The sequence below is a fragment of the Lasioglossum baleicum genome, unplaced genomic scaffold, assembly GCF_051020765.1.
Source record: "Lasioglossum baleicum unplaced genomic scaffold, iyLasBale1 scaffold2383, whole genome shotgun sequence".
Lineage (NCBI taxonomy): Eukaryota > Metazoa > Arthropoda > Insecta > Hymenoptera > Halictidae > Lasioglossum > Lasioglossum baleicum.
Window position 1 is genome coordinate 1 of NW_027471442.1, and position 25,246 is coordinate 25,246.

At 43.8% G+C, this 25,246-nt stretch overlaps 4 protein-coding genes across 4 annotated transcripts; 1 reads left to right on the forward strand and 3 right to left on the reverse strand.

Moving 5' to 3' along the window:
• Window positions 1–10,870: 10,870 nt before the first annotated feature.
• On the reverse strand, window positions 10,871–11,890 carry LOC143221426 (dynein light chain Tctex-type protein 2B). The gene is made up of 4 exons (XM_076446877.1): window positions 11,786–11,890; window positions 11,629–11,712; window positions 11,327–11,523; window positions 10,871–11,036 (listed from the first exon to the last, which is right to left on the reverse strand). The coding sequence occupies exons 1-4, from the start codon at window positions 11,888–11,890 to the stop codon at window positions 10,871–10,873; spliced, it is 552 nt and encodes a 183-aa protein (XP_076302992.1).
• Window positions 11,891–15,737: 3,847 nt separating this feature from the next.
• LOC143221424 (immunoglobulin superfamily DCC subclass member 4-like) lies at window positions 15,738–19,733 on the reverse strand. The gene is given in 7 exon segments (XM_076446874.1): window positions 15,738–15,838; window positions 16,544–16,692; window positions 16,868–17,018; window positions 17,736–17,946; window positions 19,047–19,136; window positions 19,138–19,208; window positions 19,646–19,733. Coding segments are annotated over 7 exon segments (861 nt in total).
• A 1,270-nt stretch (window positions 19,734–21,003) lies between these two features.
• Window positions 21,004–23,441, reverse strand: LOC143221425 (molybdenum cofactor biosynthesis protein 1-like). The gene is given in 10 exon segments (XM_076446875.1): window positions 21,004–21,467; window positions 21,470–21,565; window positions 21,568–21,600; window positions 21,939–22,173; window positions 22,253–22,477; window positions 22,543–22,769; window positions 22,841–22,970; window positions 22,972–23,009; window positions 23,086–23,202; window positions 23,348–23,441. Coding segments are annotated over 10 exon segments (1,659 nt in total).
• A 472-nt stretch (window positions 23,442–23,913) lies between these two features.
• On the forward strand, window positions 23,914–25,243 carry LOC143221427 (uncharacterized; the record flags this gene model as incomplete). Its single annotated transcript, XM_076446878.1, has 4 exons — window positions 23,914–23,989; window positions 24,073–24,689; window positions 24,761–25,124; window positions 25,200–25,243. Coding segments are annotated over exons 1-4 (1,101 nt in total), but the record flags the coding sequence as incomplete, so codon positions are not given.
• Between the last annotated feature and the right edge of the window lie 3 nt (window positions 25,244–25,246).

The window sequence follows — 25,246 nt, forward strand, 5'->3', positions numbered from 1 at the left end:
GTCTCGCGAAGACACAGGAAAGGAAGTAGCGTGAACTAATGGGCGAGAGTGTTCAATAGCCGTGTAAAAATGTGGAAGATACCAGAGGGAAAGGATACAATGGAGATTCTATAGCGACAGTTAGTGTGTTTACACCGGATCGATGTCTCGCGGTACATCGAAGCAGCAACGATGTTCGATACGTGTCACGTACTCCGTACCGACGGACGTCCCGTGCTCGATAGAAATTCGATAGAAAAGAGTCCGAACGTGTGGAACTTCTCTCGTCGAACGAGCCACGGATCGTTTCCACTCGCTGGAACGATTTTGTAAATAGAAGGCTGGTTCTGCTTTTTTGTTCTCGTTTCACCGAAGCACCGTTTCCTCGGCTGGGCAAATTTGTTCGATTTTCATGCGGACTCGTTAGAAACTGCATTCCTTTTTCGTCCGACTGGAAGCACAGAGAGAAGAACGGGGAAAGGGGGGGGGGGAGAGAGAGAGAGAGAGAGGAAGAGTCGTCTTCGCGTCTGCAGGAGAAGTATGCCGCGTCGATATTCTTTTCAGTTTAAATTAAAATTGTTCTCGAGAATTGAAACCGAACGAGTGAAATCGCTCGTGAAATTTCTCCAACCGGCATCCAGATAAATGAATTCTCTGGTCGTATACCTATTAAGCAGTATCAATGTGCCTCAGTTTCGCGCAGGATTGACGCCGATTTGAGAGAGAAAGAGAGAGAGAGAGAGAGAGAGAATAGAGGAGAAAAAGAAAAAGAGAGGGCAGAGCAATGAGCTTCATCGACAATCGTATCGCTGCGCGTCGATCGTTCGCGATCGTATCTGTTTCCGCTTCATTCCCTGCCCGATTCGATTGGAAACACCGTAGGGGACAAATCAGGAATTCAGACCCTGAATGAACTCTATGTAATCCTTATTTCCCGGCAATCATCCCGGTGAAATCGGTGATCATCGTCGTGATTCGTTATCCCTGCTTGAGAATAACAAAATTCCGACCGGCTAGATTAAATCGCGTTGCGTTTTTCTCCGCTGAGCGTAAAGAACAGCGGAAAAAGTAAGGATAGTTTGGCAGAAACGGTGGGATAGGGGGTGTATCGGAAAAGAGAAAGGTCCGAAAGGACCGAGGAGAGTGGGATCGTAACCAAGGAACCCGTGGATTCGTATTCATCCGTTACTTTGCCGATACGTTCCGTTCGAAAGGGCATTATAGATTCGCCGCGATACCGCAACGATCGTTTTCCCTCTCGATGGAAATTCTCCGGACGAAAATATTCAAAACGGTGGAATCTTATTGGAAATGGTTATAGGCGGGGTGACGGGAATGCAGGAGCGGATCCGGAATTATCGAGGTTGGGCAGAAAAAGCGGGCGCGTGTCGGAAAATAAGGGCTATTCGCGTGGTATTTCCGAAGCTGTACGCGAAACGTCGAGTAACAATAGGTCGACAAATATTGCGAGCGTACAATGGCCTGCGTGCGACGCGAATCAACGCTCGCAGCGTGAATTCGCGGAGCGGAAAAAAACGGATGTTAGCGTAGCTGTAATTGAAGAGGTAGTTGCGGCAAGGGGTAGAACCCCTTTCGAAATACACCCACTACCACGTGACGAATGGAATGTAAATGTAAAGGGTCGAGGACGAGTGGAATCCTCTTACGATTCCGTCCACGTTCGGACACTCTTCTGCCCTACTGTCAGAGCGGACCAGTCAGGCTTTTCTCTCTTCCCTCTTTCTCCCCCTTGCCACGCGCTCGTCGCTCCGAATTCTCTCGCTTTCTCGGTCTCGTTGTGTAGTGCAGCGAAATTTCAACCGGACGTCAGGAAAGTTAAAGGTTCAGCGGAAATGAACGTGTAATTGTAGATAAGCGAATGCGCCATACTGGCAACGATTATTAACTAAATATTAAACAGGAAAGGAATATTTCCAGCAGAAGTTTGCGTTAGGCAGAAGTTCCCGTCTCGAACGGTTCCATCAAAGGGAAACGGGAATTAATAAACAGCATTCTTCGAATCGATTCGAAACTTTTCGATATCCCGCTGAAATCCGGCGGGCTGGATATTAAAATTAAATTACGCGATTGAACGAACATCACTCGATGTTAATAGAATAATTGAAACGACCCGATCGATTGCTAATTAACGTCCGATATAATATTATTTTAGCGTGCGAACTTCTAAATTAAACACATCGTATAGGCCACGGTTTCGATAATACACTCCAATCTCTCTCCTCCCCCTCTCCTTTCCTCTTCTTTCCCCCCGATTGAAGCAAATTATTTCCCCTATTAATTCGCTTGGAATCAACTTTGCCGGTCCGGCGAATCGCGCGTCATCTTGTAACTTACCTATTTACGAGGAGCATGTTTCTGCAAGCTATGCCGTTTTAAATCGTATCCAAGCGAAACATTCGTCGAGCGAGGTCGAGGTTCGGCTTTATTGGATATTGGAAAACGTCCCCATCTCTCTCCGGTGCGGCTGTAAAGGCTGGTCCTTGGAGATCAACGGGATCCTGTGGCCACCTACGATCATTGTTCAGACCTACGGCTATTCCAGGTCAATCCACGGGATCCGTGGAAAGGCCGGCTTTACGAGGCCTCACCCCCGTTGACGAACGACACGCTGACTCCCGTAAATTTTCAAACTTCCTCCCTGCATTATGTATAGCCGTCCAGGCAGCCTTCCCACCCTCCACCTCTTCCTCCTCGATCCTCGCGAATCGCAAGATTGAAAACTGACATCCTCGCTGACGTATTACACCGACTCGCGCGAAGAACGGAGAAAAAGCGACGAAGATGAACGACGACTCTGTCCTTCGCCGATATCAAAGGCGAAGGTGATCGCGAAAGCAACCGCAAACCGTTTTTTCTTTCATTTACGGTGGGAAAGGATCGCGGTGAGTTACTCGATTCGCGATATCTATGCCTTACCGTCGATACGTTACACCGATCTATGTCATTGCGCTTTATTATCGAGCTAGTAAGTACTTCCGGTCGTTGGGATAGAAACAATGTCACTACGGGAACCGTGAACGACAAATGTAGATGGTTTATCCCGAGTAGAAAGCAGGACTGTTATAAAAGAACGTGGCGGTTTTTCACGAGCCTGCCCCGCTGGCGGGAAAGGAACCTCGCCGTTCCTCTCGGGTCGTTTGTTTGATTAACGGAAGAGATCGGTCGACGTTGGCGAAAAGTTGAGCATCGTGTCGACGGAAATATCTTGAACCGCCTGGCGGAACCGATGAAATCGCGCGAGCGCGTTTGCATTCTGGGCACCGTTAAAATCGAGTAAAAAGAAACAATCGGCGAAATGGAAGTGGAGGGAAAAGCAAATCGAGTGGCTCGCGGTGTCCTTTGCTCCGCGAGTTTCGTTCGAGCGTATTTTCGCTTACGAAATATCAATTTCGATTGTTTCCCTTGAACGTTTTCACTCGCTGCAAAAAATCCCCAGCCGCTCCATCAGCGTAGAAACTCGAGTGCTTTTACGCCGAAACGTCATGGTTTCTTTTATTCTATTAAAGCAAAACGAAAATAGCGCACTCCCCCGCGATACGCGGCGGTTTAGCTTTCGCGGAGGCTGCTTAACGCTTTTCCAAGTAACCCCGATTCCTTCGCGATTTCACACAAGCCGAGCTCGAGTAGTAATGTAATCAATATCCGTGTAATCGGTTGCCAGGTATCGTTACTAGCGGCCTCGGGCTACGCTCGATAAAACCGTAGAACAACCAGCTGATGACTTTTATACTTTCCCATCTGTTTAATATAAAGTATCGAGGGCTCGATTAATTGCACGTCAACGAAGAACGCTTGGTGGAAAATCGATAATTCCGTAATCGGGACGCGACGAAAAATGGTTAAAAGCCCGTTCTCGATGACTTCCGAACGCGTACGATCCCGGAATATTCCCGTGAAATCGCTAAACAGAGGGATTAACGCGGCGACTAACTTTTTACCTGACGCGATCCTAATTAATTAGCGAGGATCGAAGCGCCGGTTAAGAGTTATGAACGTGATAAACACTCGACAAGAATAAGTACGATCTTCGAGTTGCTCGACGAGTTTAAAATCGCATAAAATGGGTCTTCAGTTCCCGCGTATCTGGGTCAAAAAGCGGAGGGATGAATCGGAGAAAATCTTTACGCGATGCTTCTCGTAAAAAGGTAGATATAATTTCCTGTGCTAGATAAATTTTTTTTTCCCCTCCCCATCGAGTGTTCGACGTTTCGCCATAAACTCTACAGCGAAAATGACACAACGCGCGCGCGTAGTATCCTCTTTGTTGCATTCTCGTCTACTCCTCGTACCCGATAGCCAAGTATCTGGCAAATTAGCCATCCAAACCGAATGCGCTTTTTATCTCTTTGATATTCTTTTACGCGATCATGCCAGCCACCCTTCCTTTCTCCGTTTTCCTCTTCCGTCGCCATTTCCTTGCCAACTTATGACTTCACGTGGAACTTTTACCATCGGCAAGCGTTCCTTCTGTTTTTCTATCTCCCTATATACCTCCCGGTATCTATCGAGTACGACTTCCTCCCCACGTCCCGATCCGCTTCCGTTTTCCTTCCGTTTCCCTCCCCTTTCCCTTCCGTTCCTACGACCTCGCTTAATTTTATTTCTTCCATTCCTCGCGCTTATCGTAACGTCTGTGTTCCACCAAACACACGCTTTCCAGGCTCCTCGACGAGTATCGCCGAAAGTTACGACACACCTCGAACTCCGCTTGCGATCCGCTCGAAAGCAACAAGCGAACAGGTGAAAATCACTCGAGAGATACCCTCTTTCGTCCGTCGCGTATTACATACTCGAGCGAGGGTTTAATGGAAAACGCGCGCGACTTTCAGAGTAATTGAAAAATTTGTCGAAATCTCAGAGAGAGTTTGTTCCGTGTTCAGCGAAACTGCCCGCGGCCACAAGATATTTCGTTTCATGGTACATTTGCGAGATGTCTTTTAATTAAAGAGCCGTGCGCCATCATCGCGTAATTAGCATTGTTTCGTTTTAATCGGTGCTTGTTTTAAAGTGGAATTCGGTGAGCCGCGCGGCCATCACCGAGCAAATCGAGCAGCACTTTCCTCGCAATTATCGCGTTGTAATGCGCGATCGCTCGCATCGAACCGGCGAAATTAGGCAGAAACCCGTTAATCGTGTCTGCGGAAAGATCAACGAGATAACGTTTCGCGGCGTGCTCGTTAATTTATTGCAATACGAAACGGAACGGGAGCGAAACGGGAGCGAAACGGGAACGAAACGGGAACGAAACGGGAACGAAACGGGAACGAAACGGGAACGAAAAGGATAAAGGAAAAGGGGTGGAATCTTGGTTCGCCGAGGAATTCGACGAGGGTGATATCAGTTTCATGGACGAGACGCGGACCGATTCGGGATAACGATGGAAAAAGTGCCAACTACCGACGACAAACAAGCGCGGAATCTAATTTTCCGCTGTTTCGAGCCCGATTCCCGCGCGTTTCCACGATTTTCCCTAATAAACCTTGTTCATCCGCGACGTTTAACGAATCGCCGGTCCGCGTTGGACGTCGAAACGCAATCGTTGACGGAAGCGATCCGCTGGCAAACAATTACCACGGTATCAGCCGCAAAATTCGCGTTACAAGCGGCCAACTAGACCTGACTGGCAAATAGGCAGCGACATTTCGCGAAACTGCTGTTTAATATAAACGTTAACAGCGTACGTGTTTAATATTTCGCGACGCCGGCCGCAAAATCGAAGTAACCGCTGTGCATGTAGAATTTCGATTAATTTGCCGTAATGTTCGATCGAGCACGACCGCCAAATAGATCGGCGAACGTTTCGCGTGGTCATTAACGCGTGTCGCGCGGAGGGAGAGAGAGAGAGGAAATCGAGGCGACGAGGAGGAAATTTGCGGCGGAAAAACTACGTCGTCGGAAATTAATTTAAAAACACAATCGCGGTGGTTGGCCGAAAGAAAAAACGTGGCAACCGCATGAACAAAGGTGGAGACGTGCCGAGGTAAACGCTAGAATCTCCGTGCGGCTGCCACTTGAAAGTTGAAGCGCGGTGATTGGGCACGGCCCGAGTCTCCAGCACCCTATATTAAATTATTATTCATTATCTCGGCTCGCCACAGCCTCGCGCCCTTTTTAGACAGCAATTTCACCCGCTACTCCCGCTGATATTTCCGCCGCGACATCTCGCAAGAACGCTAAGCTTTTCCCGCGAAAGCAACTGCGAAGGGTAAAAAAGAAAAAAATGGGGTACGGCCATTTAAACGGGGACTCTGGGATCGGCGAATCCGCCGGGTTCGACGTGAAACGGGGACTCGTAATTCTCAATGAATCCGAAAGCAACTGTCAATACGTGAAATTAAACGGTCAATAAAGCTTGGCGAACGGCAGCGTAGAGCTTTCCCCGCGATCTATAAAACGCGGGAAATAACCGCGAATAATGCTCCGGTTCGATCCCTTTACGTCGTCGCCGCGGAACGGTGAGTCGTTATATCCGTTTCCCAGAGACCGGATAATAAAGCGATTCCAAAGAGGTCCCCCTAAAACGCTTTTAATTGGTCGTTACCGTGCGATGCAACCGAGCGCCGCGGTTTTTCTCGAGATGGAAGGCACGACCGGAAGAAAGGGCGTTGAAAACTTAGAACGAACCCTTCTCTCTTTCTCTCTCTCACACCGGGAAAGCCTCGAATTACGATGATAATTACGAATAACGGGCGCAAAAAGGAAAGTTGCGCGGTGTAATTAAAGGGAAGAGAGAATTATGGAAGAAGAGGGAAAGCGGAGCTACATCGATCACCGGTATTTACATTCGCTCTGAACGGTATGTTTTTTAATATATGCGTGACACGATACAAGGACGGTTAATCGTTGAAATTGAAAGCCCCGCTGGCCGAAATCACGCGGCTTCCCGAGGAAACCGAGCTCGCGTGTCATGGCCGATAACGCTAAGTTGGAGGCTTAGCTTAGAGGAAATAAAGATAAATGACGGCATTTCGTGCGGGACAAATTGAAAGTGGAAGAGTGTCGTCATATATCAGTATTTGTTCTCGCTTCTTGCGCATCGCCAATAACCCGTGACATCTCGAGAACCTATTTTTTCCAATTAAGAGGCACGGTTACGACGACAGCTCCAGAACTCGAGGGCGACACTCGAATTTCATTAGAACAACCTTCCGTGACTCCTTTCCCCTTTGCGTATCGTTCCTTCTTCGGCCCTCTGCCCCGGAATTTGTTTCGCCACGCGATGACGAGGAGATTACAGCGGAGTTACGAAGCGTTCAGTCGTTGCAGCTCTATTCCACTTTGCGATAAGGTAAGATCAGGTAAGATTAGGTTCGGGTTAGATACCTACGAGAACGTCAAACCTTTCGTTCCATAGTCCTCCTGTTCGGTTATTGTCCTTCCATTAAATCGAAAGAACACGAGGAAAAAGAAACGTCGGTTGGAGAAAGATCCGGTTTTCCGTCAGGTCTGGTCAGCGGCTCATAAGCCACGGTGGGAAACAGCGACGTTGTCGCGCGAGCGAAATGCCGAAACTTGGAAACCCCCTGGTTCATCCGGCGAAGACGCGGATGGTACGAGGAAATAAAAACCGGGTAACACGGTGGCGCGGTTTCCAATCTGACACAGACAAATCGCGTCCCGTTGGCAAGCACCGAATCGGAGCAACGCCGCCGACTAGCCCGTCATAATGCTGAGCGATCGTCCAGAAACGCATCTTATTTGTCGAAAACCGAATCCATTCCGAGTCTCGTTTCCTTTTAGATATCCTGCCTGATAGTTCCCATCCACGCCGGGGAAAACTATTCGTCTTGGCGGAGCTTTTCCGTTCCAACTGTTTCAAGGATGAAATAAGTCCGCGCGGTTTCAGCTCGCTCTGCCCCCGAGGCTGCGGAATTGTGGTTATAAATTCGAAACAAATTGGAGAAGACGGGGAACGGCGGGCTGACTGATCACTCCGCGATATTCGAAACGCCGTTCGGCGCTGCCGGAATTTGATAATCTCGAATATCGCGGGCATATCTCGTGCATGATCGCGACAATTACGCGTAACGATAGAATTCGAGTCTGGCGGAAAATAACGAGCATGTTTGTTTTCGTTTGCAGGTTTCGTTACTCGATTTATTACCGTTCGACTCCTGTTTCATTACTCCCGTTATCGATTTGCGTTCATCGTAATACGAGGCTTTTTAGGTAGGAACGTAGCTAAAGATCGTTCGCAACGGGCCTTCCCGTAGGAAAGTAACTCTATCACGAAGCTTCGATCAAATCGTCGCTTCCTTGGTATCGGCTGCTGTCACTCTCCGAGGAAACTAGATTATAACGCGTAACACGGTTTCGAATCGACGGTAACTATATTCTAAGTTTCGACCGAACGCAACTGCGATTCGGTCGCGATTCAATCCCGAATTAGATCCTCGAATCCTTGGCCGGGTAAAGTTTCCGGCCTATCATATCCGATAACACGTTCGGTCCGCCACGCGGTATCGATTTTCCCCGCGATTCGCATCCCGATCTCGATGACGCGAAAATTAAAAGATCCTACCGCGGTGCATCCGCGGGGAAGGTAAACAGGGAGAGAACCCTGGCCCGAGCAACTTTTCTAACCAGGAAAAGTTTAATTACGTTTTCGTTAAGCTTTGACATGGCCGATCCGATTACAAGGAAGAAAAGTTTTGCCGCGGCAGAGGGCAGGGAAAAATGCATGCGAGTTGGCCGCGCGTACGCAGCGGCTGTCGGTTTTCCAGCTTTCGACAGGGACCTATGTCGGAGATAATTTACATGGAAATGAGGATCGGCATTGATTTTACGTCGAAGCCAGTAACAGAACTAGCCCGGTGATAGATTGTCCCGCTACCTGACGTCGATCAAGTTTTCTTGTCGAAAAGCCAGAGTGGAATTCCCCCTTCGTTCGACGCCCTCCTGGCCGCCCGTTTCCTTCTATCCATCCTCCAATCCTCTCTCGCTTACCAGACGAATGGAAATTTCTCTCCGGCCAGTGATCCTCTACGTGTCGAAACACGCGTCACACGCTATGCTTTTCCATTTTTTATCCCCCGTTCCGGCCGCGATCTCGTCGCAACTCGCCGCAACGCGGATGGTTTAGTTTGAAGTTCTCGCAGGCGGAAACAGGAAAGACGCCGGGTTCCACGTAAATGAAACGAAATGCACCGCGAATAAATCTTTTTCCCCTTTTCTTCTTCTCCTTCCTCTTCTTCTTCTTCTTCTTCTTCTTCTTCTTCTTCTTCTTCTTCTTCCTCTTTCCATTTTTAAAACGACATCGAAGGGAAAAGCAATTCGAGTCCGGCTAGATGCAACCGCATAAATCTTGGCTGTAACCGAGAAACACCGCGTCGAGCAGGACGACCCGAGTAGTCGTAGGAATTGCCGCAAAACTCCGGCTTCTTCTCCGGTTTCCGGCGAACGAACGAACGAAGAATCCAGGGTCGCGTGATTCGTCTAATTAATCCGAAACACGGAGAAAAGAGTAGAGGAGAATCGGGAGAACGATCCCGAAGACTTCCGAAGCTGTTCTCGTTCGATTTTCCGCGCGTATCGCGCGCGCGACAAACACGCGTCGTGTCACGGTGCACGACGGTGAAATTGCGCCATTAATTTAACAAGCGACGCGCCGCACATTTCCCCGTAATTTCCGGCAGGGTCATTAAGGCGACGCTTGTATTTCTTGTAACCGTATTATCGAAAAATCTACGGGCTCGGAAATTGCCGGGATCGGCAAGACTATAGATCGCAGACAGGATCACCTTTACCGAGCTGTAATGGAACCCCGTGAACAGGCTCGGGTCATCGCGTTCCCTTATTCATCGTAGCGCGAGTCGAAACGCAACGATACGCCTGAAAAAACGTCACGGAGCAATGACACTGAAAATATCGGGCGGAAGTTTGGTCGGTGTACAACAACCCTAGGGGAGGGAAAAGCAGCAGCGCAATTGCTATCGAGTAGAACGTGTTTTTTCCCCCCCGGTTTTAATCGACTCTGAAAATTGGCGAGGCTGCGCGATAAATCATCGCTCGGAGATAAACGGGCTGCTGGCACAAAGACCGGCTTCCGGCGCGGCGGAAATGCAAAATCACCTGCAAATTCGATACGAAGGAACAATCGATGAACCCTTGTTACGATCCCTGGTAGAAGAGCACGCCGAGCGAAGCTTCGCCACTTCTTTCGCCTTTGTGCAGCATCGGACGGAACTGAAATCGCTCGGCCGCAATGTTCCAATAAGTCCGTGAATATCTATAAAAATGTCCGACATGTTTCCGAAACTTTAAATCGCCGGCTATTATTCCGACGAGGAGTAGACGAGTCGAACGAAAGTTTCCCGATAAATCATCGTGAAAAACCGAACAGGGCCGAGGCTGAAGGGACGGGGAACGGACGGGAAACGGAGGAGAGAGAAGGGGGGAGTAAAGAGAGTAGTTGCGAAACTAATAAATATTAATACCGTATGCTTACTTCATAATCGATCGAGACCCGAGCATCCTTTTCTCCGACCATTCCAACCAACCTGCCTGCGTACAACGAATTAAGTTTGTATTTTTTCCATGTACAACTTTCGAAATTATTTCACCCTTTTCGCCCCCGTGACTGTTTTCCAATCGTTTATCGTTCGGCCAATAGAAACGGATTCGTCCTGTCAGACGCGCGATCGGGAAAAATCCGATAAATCCGTCGTTGCACTCGCACTGCGTGAATTCTCGTAAACGTCGCGATATATTTCAGTGATTATGCGACCTATATCGCGCGATATCTAGGGGAGTAACGAGAGAAAGAAAAAAAGAGGGAACGGGAATTAGTTTGGAATTGTAACGAATATCGGGAATATTGCGAGCGCGCGTCCGCGAGCAGCAGAACGCGATTTATCCAGGACGATGAATTTCACTCGTAATATATGCCGAACACACAACACCACGCGTGAATGTGGTTGTTTTCGAAAACATAGTACGAATAATTATCTCGGTCCACGTCCCACAGGCACTGAAACCCCGTGTGTATGCTTTGATCAAGACGTTGAACTATCGTCACCTGTACTACCAATTTGTACCTGGCAAGCAGAAAAAAAGAAAGAAACATTGGATTACGGGCGAACGGTATCGAGTGGAGTAATGCCTTATAAAAAAAAACCGGCGTCCCCGCGTCGTTGCGACACGGTTGCGCTCTCGACCTGCACCCCGGCCAATTAAATCCCGAATTAGAAACGGCAGGGACGATTTTTCGCGACAACAGCTGTTACGAAAGAATTTACGAGGGAACGCCGGGGTGAGTCGGTTCCAGAGTCGTTAGCATCGCAAACGTTTCACGTTTACGCGGCGAAAAATCCGGACGCGTTGCTACCTATCGAAATCCTTTTTGCACAGCATATTTTGCAAGTCAGATCCAATCTCGAAACATAATTTCGCCATGTGAGTCGGGTGATAGGACGTCACCGGCGACAGCTTACTCTCCATCGTCTGCTTCACCATCTGATCGACCACCTCGATGTGGAAAGGATGAAACGATTCCAGCCGGTAGGTGTTCTGGTACTTGGGAATCTACGCGTATTTCGATCGAAACGTCGCCTCGATTAATCTTTCGCATCGATACTAGCATTTTGCGCGTTGCTTAGGGATCGAACCCTTCCCGGTCATTCTACCTACCTTCACTCGATCTCCGCGTTTGTGGAAAAACACGCGACTGGCTGAACTGAAGCCAGAGATCCTCGACATCAGCCTCTTCTTGCTCTGAAGCGACATCGAGACTGTTCACCGGAGCAATTCGGATTAACCTTATCGTCTATTTCTACCTGACGTTTACCTCGTTGAACTGTACTTGTCTCATGCTGAGCTTTCGTAAATTCGGGTTCGAACGGAATCTCGAAGAGCGCGTCTCGTTGACCTGTTTGCTTTGCTGTTGGTTCATGATCGGAAAGTCTAAGATGATTTCGGTGAGCGGGCAATGGTAAAATCGGGAAACAAAAGAACGTTCGTGGAGATGAAGTGCGCACTCGTATCGCAATGGAATAAACTAAAGACGCGAGAGCCAGAGGATTAATACGTCGCACCGTGCACGGCAACTGTTTCATTCGGCTCCTCGGTATCCGCTAATCCGTCTTCTTTCGCCAATCCAGACGATTTATTTTCATTCTCGAGCGGACTATGGTAAGATACTAATCGTTACAGGTACGTCTTTCGATTCTCGTTTAATAAATTAGTCGATGGTGGTAACGAACGATTAATCGACCGTACTAGCGTCTGCGAAGCATTCGATGAAAATCCGAACGACTGGATTTTCGGTAACGACTGGAAACATGGATCGCGCGTCGTGGAAGATGGCAGGACGTTGGATTCGATCTTGGATATCAACTGCATCAATCGCTGCTGCCACTCGACCCTTTAATTTAGGATTTCGCTATATCGCCGAGACTACGATAAGTGTAATAGAATCTCCTATAGTTTCGTTCGATATAAAGTCTAAATCCAATTTCACGCCGTCCGGTGTAATTCACGTTTCAACGTGGCTCGATCTGCAGCCGGTTCGATGGAGAGGTCGAAACAATAAGATGAAGATACAGGGCGTTCGCGATGCAGCGAGAGTCGCGAAAAGTAAACAACACACTGCGACTCTTAATTTATATCGAATATAAGAGGCTTACCGAGGTGGAAAATCTTGAAAGAAAAGTCTTCTCCGGGAAATCGCGTCTACTTGTATTTTATTTCAATTTCCTTCGTCGCATGCTCTTTAGATAGGAATTATCGAGGAGGCGAATCAAAGGAGGAAGAGAAATCGCATCGGCTCCTCCTTCTTTCTCTCTTCGGCTCGCTTTCCCGCTCGCGTAATATTGTACATTATCGCGATCGTCTCTGGGAAAAACTTTTCCCAAGGAAGGCTTCGTTTCTCCGAACTTCGGCTGGACAGCTTACTTACGTTAAAATAATATCAACGCTGCCGGAAATTAACGACAGAGGAAAGATTCGCCAAGTCTCGAATGTAAAATCCAGCGAGAACGAGTCCTCTGACGGAGCGAAAACTTCTCGTTGGGTATAATAAACGTAATCGACGGGAATGTTTGGACGGGAAAGTTGAAATTACGCCGATCGGTCCCCCGTCTCGGACTTTACTTCGCCGAACGGTCGCGAGAGAAATGAAATCTCGAGGATTCTCCTCGACGATGGCATTTTATCTTCCGAACGGTAAGAAGTCGTTACGAGCTTTCGCTGATGCACCGCCATTAATCGTAAAGGTATTCGAAAGTTAAATCACAGAGCAGGGGGTTCGAGGATACAGGGGCATCGGTGAGGGTGTTATCCTGGTTAAAAGCAAAGCTGTCGATTCGAATGCACCGTGACGCGCGAACGGTGAAAGAAGCGGTGAACTTGGATTTTTCATCGGTAAAATTCATAGTTGATTTATGCCGGCAGGCTTTATTGCGAGTTGCACGGGAACAAGGAAGATGGCCCGGGGGTTATAAAAGTTCGAGACACGCGCGCCAAGTCTTCCCGATAAAGCCGATATTTGCGTGTACAGTGCATTCCTCGTATAATTCAACTTGCATTCTCTACGATTACGTGACACCCATCTCTGAGCCCATTCGCAATGAAAACTATAGAATTCTCGACAATGGAAGGAAAGAGTCTAACAATAAGAAGGGGGAGGACGGAAAAGTAGCCTGGCGGGTGACTGGTTGTTATCGATTCTCTCTGGGAAACTTGCTTAACTATTAACGTGCAAGTTCTCGCGCTCTGTCCGGCTCGTTAAATTCCGCCGAGTGGTAATTGCACGGATACTTTCATCGATTGGTAATTCGTAATCCCGGCGACGAGCCGGGGACAAAATGGCACGGAGTGCTCTGAAAATTACCGTCGCCTTGTTCGAGCTCATTAACTTCGAGTCGGCGAGTCGTTAGATACCGGCAAGAGAAGAAACTTGCCTATAGACTTACGCGACTACCATCTCGTACAACAAATTTGCTAAAACTCCGCTCGTCTAGCGACCTTACGGCAGCTGCGCTATATCTGCCAAGAACTTAACTTTCGGATAACAAACGGCATTCGGGATCTCGTTAAACTTGCAGCTCGCGAGACGTACAAATCAAAAATCTGCAGCCTGGCAAACATGCCTCGGTCTCGAGCTCTAGCTCCTTCCTTTCCTCGAGGACGCCAGATAAAAGGCACGTTTTACGGGGATTTCGAATCGAAGGAAAACAGAGCGACATTTCGTACGCGTGTCTCTATGAAAGATGAAAAGGAAAGAATAAAAGGAAAGGAACAAGCGATTTCGAGGCTGTTTAATTTAAATTTCCTCTATCGAATCGTGTCAAGAAGCAACAGTTCACCGAACTGCCTTGTTCGCTCTATTTGATTATTACACCGCGCGAAGGAAAAACGGTGAAAAGAGCATTCTCTGTTGCTTTATAAACAGAACGCATTTGTACGTGACTTCGGACTCGGTTAAATAGACGTTATACGTGAATTTAAATGCTTCGGTAAACGGGATGAAAGGTTCGCAGGGATTAAGCTGCAAGCTTATTTATTCTAATAATCAGAAGCGGAATCAGCAGCGAGCGCTTAAATTAGACTTTCCTCGGTAATTTCTTTCTCTACCAGGCCATTATTTTGCTTAAAACGAACATACGTGTTTGCGTAACTGAAAAGAAACGTATCTTACCTGTTCGAGTGTAATAGAGCCTATTATATCACCGACTGTGTGGTGAAAGAGGGTTATTCGAAGCGATAGCAGGGAAATTGTTAACCTTGCGTAAGACGTTAAAGGTGAGAGGACGAGGTTCAGAGGCGGAGGACTAGGTTGGCAAGGGCAATTTCAACCCGGAAATTCCGTCGATCGTGGTCAGGGAGAAGCACGCACCGGGGCAAAGAGACAAGAGGTTCGTCCGGTTTCCCATGAATTTACATTGCCGATGTGTCCTCGTCTCCGTTTCGCAGCGGCCGCCTAACAGATGCTTTGTGCGATTTGCATAAAATGAGATCGACAGCGTTCGCAGTGTCCCCGTAGGACGTGAGCAAGGTCTCGGCACGCATAGCCGGACTTCAGAATTGTCCTTTCCATTATCGGAAAACGTGGCCCGGATTTAATACCGGAGCCGAGCCGGTTAATCGTACGGATCACGTCGATGCGTTACATGGAAATTAACTTAAAACTCGGAAAGCAACGCGAATTCGCCGCACTTTCCGGTCATCGATAAAGAGTGAAAAAAAAAAAAAAAGGAGGCCAGCGTCGAGCGTTCCTCGGTCAGGACAGTAATCGAAACGAATAATCGAAATAAATGGGTTTAATAATCGAAATTAACAGATATATCGTGTCTATTAACAAGTCGTTCTCTTCTGTTTCGGTTCTTTTTTTCTTTTTTTGTTGTTTTCTTTTTTTCCTTTTATCTCGTACGCATACGAATCACGGAATATTTATTATTCTACAGGAATGTTACAGTCAGGTGTGAGGACAGGTTCGGAGCACATCGGCGAGCGTTGGAACGCGGCGAACGAGTTACGAAATTCGCAGCACCACGCGCAACGAGTCATCTCTCTCTCTCTCTCTCTCTCTCTCGATAATATAATATTTCGGCCGCCGAATGTTCGGCGGTGGTTTTCGATTCACAGAAAATTCAGTGTTCGCGCGATAAACTTGGAAGCTCGTAAATCACAGACCGGCCATCTCCTGCGGATGCGTGTCGGCCATCGGGAGACAGCGGGAGACAGCGGGAGACAGGAGACGCCAACGTCTCGACGAGATCAGCCACCGATGAAGAAGGAGCTCACCGAAATATCGTGTCGACCAACAGGACCAGCCCGAGCAAAATCACTCTCCTGTTGATGTTCCCGGTGCCGCCGTGCTGCATCGCCGCGGGATGTTCACCTAGAAAGTAAGCCCGTTCACCTGGTTTGATCTATCGCGGTGATACACCTGGTAAAACTGGGCCAACAATGGGTCGAGAGGAATTTCCCGCGAATCTCGAAAATTTCACCGGCAAAATGAAATTTACATAACCGGAGAGGAAGCACCCGGTTTAATTTCAATCCGCGGTTGTTTTTCCGCTCCCAGCGACTCCTGGACGTTTCCGATTTGTTCGTTACCGGGTCAACGAGAAAACTGTAACGAGTTTCCTGAATTACGACAATCGTTACCCGACAGGCTTTCCCGGAATTACGCGTTTTTAAACGTTTATCGAATTCGTAAAACTCTCCTCCGGCGAACATTCTTTCGCTCTTTACCTCCCTTTGTCTCTGCTCTTTCTTTCCCTCTGGTAGTCGACTTTATTTTTCTTGTCTATTCTTTAATAATTAACCGCGTAACGATTCGCTCGCCGGTGACGAACTTTGACATGCAACGAAGCGATCGAAAGTACTCCGGCGAAATTTTTCCCCCCGGTAAACCTTTCGACGAGGATCTTTCGCGAGATGTTCTTAAAGTATCTCGACGCCGCTTTGATGCTTCAACGGAATCTCGAGAGCTTGATGGAATAAAGGGTGTTTTCTTTTTTTCTTCTCCCTTTTTTCTCTCCATCCCGAGAAACCTTCCTACGGGACTTAATCGAGCGTAGTTTATCCGTTTTATCCTCACCGTTCAACACGTGAACCATCACATTCGCCGGGGCAACCTTGCTCGAGACGCACGTGTAATTGCCGCTGTCATCGAGCTGAGCACGCGTTATTAGCAGCTTGCTGGTGGTCCCATTCTTACCTTTCTCCGTTTCCAGGGAAACGCCGCCCCTGTCAAAGGTAAAGACGTTATTACCAGTGAATTCCGATAACCGATCAGATATCAATACCGTCTCGTACTTTTACCGATCTTTTCTCTGTTTTTTTTTTTTTTTATTTTTCTTCACCGCGTAAGACAGCGAGACGGGATAAACTGGGAAAGTCGATACTAGAGAATGGGACGCACCTTGGACCATCGAAATCGATCACCGCGCCGGCATGGTACCAAGTCACGTTGCTCGGTGGAATATCCTGCACGTTCACGATACAGGTCAAACTGATCGTGCTTCCCTTCTTCACGAACACCTCTTCGGGGCCTGTGATCTTTGCCGACATATCTGATATTCCAACAGAGTGAAAAAGGTGGAGAATAAACGCGAGGCAACTGCTCGATTCCTGACAAATTAACCCGAGCCAGCCGCGTCTCCGAATTCGCGCGTAGATCTCAGCCGTTCTCCTTTCCAAATTCGTGACAAAACTCGAACGAACGAAAGCCCGAGAGCCGGGGAACGTGGATGAATAGAAAATGAATGAATAAAAGATACTCGCGAGTAGATAAAATTTATTCATAGCCGTTTCGTTACTTTAGCGGATAAGTAGCAGGATAAGTAGAAGCGGAAGCAAAGGGGGCAGGTTTTCTGCACGGGAAGAACCGCGGCGTTAACGAAGGGCGATACTTGTTGCCCGGAAGGGAAGAATTTGATACTCGGACGTTAATTCGGACGCGATTTCGCGAAAAAGTGATTCGAGCTGGTCGAGATTAGGCAAAGCAGGCGGCTTCCGTAACTCGGATACCTTGAAAACTTTCGCTGAACGGGGAAGGGTTTGGTTGAATCCTAAATTCTCTAGCCAACGAACGAACGGACGGACGAACGAACGAACGAACGAAGGAAGGAAGGAAGGAAGGAAGGAAGGAAGGAACGAACGAACGAACGAACGAACGAACGAACGAACGAACGAACAGCCGTCTCAAACAGAACATTTTCCAGGGAAAATGAAAGGTAAGCGTGTAACGTCGGGGGCTCGGTGGAAGGTCCGAAGCGACAGAAACTCACCTAAAACTTTCAAAGTAACCGCCCTATATATCTTGGGTTCTGTATTAACTTGACACTCGTAAATGCCGGCGTCCCGTGGTTGCACGTAATCTATTCGCAGATTCCAGTCGTCGTACTCCGGATTGCCGACTATCGTAAATCTTGCGTCGCTCGTATAAGTCACTGACATGGACGTTAAGATGTGTAAGTCCCTTTTTCGAATCCAAGACACCTGGGACAAATTCCGAATGAGATATGGAATATTTTGCTGGCCGTTAACTGCTCGCGATATTAAACCTCTTTTACCAGTCTCTATCCCGTGAAATATTCGCGTTAACGTTTACCGTTTCGTGCCGCCGAGGGCAACCTTCCTGTCCGTACCTTTCGACGCGGATTAATCCGACGAAATTTCAATCGGGAAACCAACCGGGGCCGCTTAAACGTACCGCGGGAAGAAGTTACAATCGGAAGAGAAATTTCCGTCGTAAATTTCGTTCCCGTAACAGAGGGTAAACGATCCACGCGCGAGAAGAGGAAGTCTAAAAGAAAAACATTATTGCGGCAACGCGCTAATCACTTGTCCGTTAACCGAGGGAACTAGGAAAGCGTGCGTAATTGCTTTAAAAACGGTTAGACGAAAACGACGCTTTGCATGCCGTCACGCAACGGCGATATTTCCCTGTGTTAATTAACGACACGAGTCGAACATTCGCCGGAAGAAACAAACGAGACCGTGTTGTTCCGTATTTCGTAATTCCGCCCTCTCACACCGTTCTCGTGATCGAGAATTCCTGATTACGCTGCGATTCAGCATCGCGGGAATTTCCGCGATACACAATTCTAAGGGAACGTTACGTGATCCCCGTAACTTAAATATTTGCCAGGACATGGTATCCTAAATTCGGAGCTCCGAAAGTATACCTTCGGCTACGCCGGCGTAATTCCGAATAACTCGGAATACTAATTCACCACATTGCGGCGACACGGTTCTTGCAGTGCTCATTAGCCGCGAGTAAATATACAAATTTCTCTAACTAATCGTATTTGACTTTTCGTACGCGAAACGCGGAATACGTTTTTTCTCCTTTTTTTTTTTTTTTATTTTTCTCGTTCCCTCGACGAGTGAAACGGAGGCGTGTACACACGCGTGTATGGGAACGCGAAGGGTGAAAAGGGGAACGCGTGGTAGTCGTAAAAATCTAACCGAACGGGTGTGTACTCGTAAACTAACGCTGTTTCCCCGGGATTCGACTGGTTATTGTTTCAGCAGTTTCTAACGTAATTGCGAGGCGTGCAAGGCGACATTATTATTCAAAGAGATGTGAAACTCACGGTTCTGTTCCCCAAGTTTTTCACACAACACAACAGCACAACAGTTTGTCCCACAACGCCGGTCACTTTTTGGGGCGAGTCTTTGTAAAAAATACGTCCTCTTCGTACCTCGTTGCGAGCGTTCCCCTTTATCGGATTTTTCCCCGTCGAATCGTTGCACCGCTAAAATTCAGGTATCACGCTTGAACCATTGAAAAGCTTTGCCCTTTCGCTTATAAACTTGTGCGTACAGCTTTCCCGATTAAACCATTCGAGGATTAAAGCGTTTTAATACTGCTCAATTTTTACGACAAATTTCCTCGAGTGCAAACAAATACCGTACGCGTGTACGTGTGTTACGTACACACGTGCGGGCAAAATTTTCAAACGCCGAACGATCGAAAAACCTTCTATGCTTTGTGCGGGAATTTTATAAATAAAGAACTCTCGATTAAACGTCGAACGTAGCTCGTAGGATGGAATTTCGGTAAAAATGGTATCGGAATGTTAAGTCGTAACGATACCTATTCGCTTTGATTCACCAACAAATCTATCGTTGATCGTATTACCCGACCGAAAGTTTCGACTTTTTAGACTGTACACTTTAAAATTGATTGTACCTAAGTTCCGGTGGCCGGAAGGCGGTTCTGCGTGTAACAGGTACCCGATTCCAAGCAATATGAGGGCCATGCCATGGAACGGTGCCATTTTTTTACATACGAGACTCTTTCATCTTTCATTCGTTGCTTTCTCCGTTCCCTTGAAATTCCGATAAGCCTCCGTGAACCATCGATAATCTCCTGGTCATCTCTCGATCATTACAATTCTTCTTTCCCCATCTTCTGAACAACTCCTTCGAAACAGTCATGTATCTGACGTTTGTACTCCCTCGCCAATGATATATCAACTAAATTTTCACCCACGTAATTCATAACAATTTCAATCCTCTCACGAAACAACTATAATATCGATCGTTATTCCCTAATCGTCGAGGTAACAAGGATCTTAATTGAGAAAAAAAAGAAAGAATAGAGAAAACTAAAAGAAGAAAGAAAGTTGCACTAATTCAATGAGGAAATAAACTTATATTTCAAAAGAAATTTCTTGGCTCGACAACGATAAATTTCTCCATAGGAAAAACCGTGATATTATTATTTCTATCTATATTTTTTAAGAATCAACGTGAAATGGAAAGTGCAAAGAGAATTTGTTAGCTCAGCCAACAATGCTCGATCATTGGAAATACAACAATGGAACAGCTTCGAGAACAGCGCGCTTCGATAGCGTTCCAAATACTGAAAGCTGCTCCTGCTCGAGGAAACGAAAAAGCTAAAATCAAGGTGCAGTGGCGCCTCACGATGCTCTCGATATTTGCGATTGCGCCAACAACTCGATCTATCCTTATAATCTTTACCTATCTGTTTTTAATCGTGTAAAGATTTGACTTTTGTCAAAATGAAATACATTTGAAAATTAACTATTATAGGGCGTCTTCGATAATTCAAAGGAATAAAAGATATAACATCGAATCGATAAAATTCAAAATAATATATTACATTTTAATGATTTAACAATTATACAACGGAACGTATGCACCAGGTACCTTTAACGTATAAATTTTATAATATAATTATACAATAATTGTGTGCATGTGTGCGTGTAACAAAAATTTCGCTTTATTTTTAATAAAAGAAAGGAATACTATTCGATCGACATAAATGTTTCCAAATATTATTCTAATTTTTCCATTTTTTACACTCACAGATACAAACATTTATATGCTAATTAAAATTGTTTATAATACAAAACATGATATATCTGTATGTTATAATTACTCTCTTCCTAGTAAAATATACACGTATAAAAATACTCGATAAACCAATAATATTATATTGAGCAGAATAAACTATGCATTTCCTTAAATCTTATATACCTACGTAATATTATGCATTTTCAATGATACGCTGAAATAGAATATTTAATTTCTAAAAAAGTCTCCCTTTGTTCCACCAGTTTTTGAAACTAATTCGATATCAGTTATTTTTATTGATTTCGGGGAAGCTGCGTATTTACACATATCATAAATGGTTAGGGCCGCAATACTCACGGCTGTTAGAGCTTCCATTTCTACACCGGTTTTACCAGTACACCTAACTTCTGCCGTGATCTCTATTTCATGCAATTCTTCGTTTAAATGCAAGAATACATTTACGTAAGACAATGGAAGTGGATGGCATAAAGGTATTAAATCGGAAGTACGTTTCGCTGCTATGATACCCGCTAATTGAGCTACAGACAATACATCGCCCTTCTTTACGTTGTTCTCAGTTATTAATTTGCTTATACTCGAATTAACTTGTACAATTCCTTTTGCTATCGCAACGCGTTTAGTTTCACTTTTCGAACCTACGTCTACCATACTGGCCTTGCCAGATTGATCACGTGCGATAGCGAAGAAAAGTTTCTTATATTTACATAATTTTTAAATCCAAGTCCCAAGTGAACTGTTAAATATTCTCGCGAAACATTATTTTGCAAATATTATAACTTCTAAGATGAACATGTTTCTTTTTAACTGTAAACACAAACAAGTAAAATTAAACATATCATCTTTTTCAAAGTAAATTCTTGCATCGTTAATTATAAGCAAATCGAGCGATAACGTTTGTGCACGTATTATTGATACGTTATATTTTATATCAACTTAAAATTCTCATAACAATCGATTAACCCCCAATCAGAATCATTGGCCTGTTTTCCATGTGGGAGAGATTCAACATTCCTGAAACACACATATTGTCGAAAACATAAACGTTATCGCTTAATACCAATTAACATTTCATGATGCAATGTAACTTTTTATATTTCTTCGTATAAATTATAAATCATGTAGATTAAAAAATAATTTATCACCTGCATGTTGCTTTTTTTTACGTCGTACCGCTGTTCCTATCATTTCCTTCAAAACGTCATCAGACGCTCCATTACGTAACGCGTCTCGAAGAGATACTTCCCCTTTTCCCTCAAATAGACAAACTTTTAAATTTCCATCTGCTGTTACTCTCAATCGATTACACGAGCTACAAAAATGCTCGCTCATTGATGTAATAAATCCAATTTGTCCTGTGAATCCAGGTACAAAATACGCCTATTAAAAAAAAATTAGTTGTTTATTGATATATTAGCACAGATTAATATATATTTAACAAAATTGTCAAATTACGTACTTTAGATGTATCATTGTACTTATTTGGAAGACGTTGCAAGTTAGGATATGTATTTCTAATAAGTTTTTTCATGTCCTTGAAAGGAACCATTTTATTTTCATTCCACTTATTCCCTTGAAAAGGCATGTATTCGATAAAACGTATATCGATTGGACGGTTTTTTGTTAAATTAACAAAATTAATTATTTCATCGTCATTAAAACCTTTCATTACGACACAATTGACCTAAAATTTACTTGGTACAATATTTTGTATAAATTTAATTATATTACAATATGAAAATTTCTTACTTTCACTGGGTTATAATTTAATTGAATAGCCAGATCAATAGCAGCCATAACTCTAGACCATCCCTTTCTACGAGTAAGTTGTTCAAAACGGTCTTCTCTTAAAGTATCTAATGAAATATTTATTGCGTCTAATCCAGCACGTTGAAGCGAGGGTAACTGACGTGTTAATGTCAATCCATTAGTAGTAATTGCAATTTGTTTTAAACCTTGCAGTTGTTTCATACCAGCTGCAATAATTACTTTTTTTTGTATAAAAAACATTAACGTGCCACAACATATTAAATATAATGATATTTACCGATAATGTCTACAATATCTTTCCTAACAGTTGGTTCACCACCAGTTAAACGTATTTTATCTACACCTTCGTTTACAAATAAACCAGCTATTTTAATTATTTCATCTGTTCTTAAAATGCCGTCATTTTTTTGTTAACTTAACTCCTTCAGCTGGCATACAATATAAACCTATAATAAATAAAACATCTCATGAAATGTAAAATCACATAGTTTCGACTATAAATGTTATTTAATGAATACTTACATCGAAGGTTACAACGTTCAGTAATTGAGATACGTAAATATGTATGATACCTTCCGAATGAATCAGTGAGTATATCATTGTTATGTGTGTTGTTTAATAATTTTCTAATTGTTGCACCTATAATAGAAAAAAATTGAACATATATTGAACATATCAAGTATACTTTGTGTACTTTTTAGAAATTTTTAATGATATCGCATAATCATCTGAGACATATGACAATCCGAAAAAATGAATACTTCTATTACAAAAGAAAATATACTCACTCTATGTACTGTATTTGATGCAATAGATGCCTCGACAGATGGATATACAGCACCAAAGACTGAATTTACAATATTAATTTTACGAAACATTTAAAAGATGTGTAACTAATAAAAAAAATACAATGATTTATAACCTCTATATTTAGTAGCAAATGTTCTTATTTCCTTTATAAGAAATAAAACAAATTATATAAGGCAAGATTTTTCAATATGGGTGGCGTATTCACCTTATCTTTCTGGTGATTTCATTGGAACAATGTTATAAATTCTAATACTGTACTTACTTATCACCAGAAAAGTGACAATCATCTTTCGTAACTTTGAATTTAACAAAGCCTATCATCACGATAACTGATATTAACCTTTTGATGCGATTCAAAGTCCTTTGCCGCGTATTTATTTTAACCAATCACTGAACACTATATGACTACTATATAAATTTCTAGAATCTTTAATATATAAAAGTTTGACAATACAAACAATCAAGCAATCGGTATGTATAACCTATTAAAAATCGAAATGTCATTTATTTCAATCTATTAACGTATTAATTTCAGGTGACATGTCATTGTTTCCAGCTTATTCTAGTGAAAAGAATAAATCATCGACTTCTAATGAATCAAAGAATTTTACAAATGGTTACTATAATATTAATATCAATTATACAATTGGTTATAAGTTTTCTAGCATTCTATAACACAATTATTATTTTTAATTACAGAGAATGAATCAACCAGTTGGTTATACAATTCTAGTTATTTAGAACAAATTTCATCCAACAATTTTGTTCATTTTTCTTCCGAATCTTCAGATGAAACTACAAATGAAACTTCTCATTTACATAAACAAGAAAACTTATGCACTACTACGTTAAAGAAAGAAAGATATACAGTAGAAGACAAAAGAAAACTGAAACATATAAGAAAGAAGAAAAAGGATAAAAAGAAATATACATATGAAAAAGATGTGGAAAATGTATATTTTGAGGATAAGTTCAGAGATAAAGGAAATAATACTCTAAAAACATTGTATTCTAGAGCTAGACCATATTATAATATTAAGAAAAAAACCCTTGGTTTTATTCCATACAAACATTCGGCAAAAAATACTTATGAAAGGTACTATGTAAAAAATATTGATTACACCGAGAAAAATAAGAAAAATGATACCATTATTAGGAAGGAATCTACTAATGATTCATCTAAAAACGAGGAGTGTACACCTTCATGGTATATTAAATTAGAAGAATTACAGAAAAACAAAACTAAAGAATATAATGAAAAATTAACAGATAATCCAAATGATATTAAATTATGGATTGAATATATAGAATTTCAGGTATATCAGGAATGTTACGTTTGTATTTACAGATAAATTGTTGTCTTCTTATATGAATATTTTATTTACAGGACACATTAGGATATTTTCAACAATATCAAACAGCAAAGGATATTAATAGAGCAACAACGTTAAAAAAGTTATCTATAATTGAAAAAGCTTTAGAAAAAAATGGAGAATCTACAATCTTATTAAAATTAAAATTATCCTTTATGAGAGAACTTTTACCTGCTGATGAATTTTCAAAGCAGCTTGAAATATTGATTAACAAAGATTCAGGAAATGTTATTTTATGGCAAGAATTTATCATGACTACACAAACTTCAGTAGCAATGTGTACAGTACCAAAAGTATTAGATTTATATTCAAAGTGTTTTTGTATTTTAAAACAAAAAGCAAGGATAAATCCTCGAGTATATGATGAACAATTATTACGTATGTAAAAATATCATAAATTATTTTGCTCTTTTAATAGATTGAATAAAATGATAATGTTTAACTTGTACATAGGAATGTTATATTGGTGTTTGACATTTTTAAGACATACTGGACTTTGG

Excerpts from the sequence above, each read along its gene's own strand:
- LOC143221426 (XM_076446877.1), bottom strand. The coding sequence starts at position 11,890 with ATGAACCAACAGCAAAGCAAACAGGTCAACGAGACGCGCTCTTCGAGA. Across the intron at positions 11,524-11,628 it reads AACGCGGAGATCGAGTGAAG|ATTCCCAAGTACCAGAACAC; the intron begins GTAGGTAGAATG and ends AAATACGCGTAG. Across the intron at positions 11,037-11,326 it reads TGCAAAAAGGATTTCGATAG|GTACAAATTGGTAGTACAGG; the intron begins GTAGCAACGCGT and ends TCTGCTTGCCAG.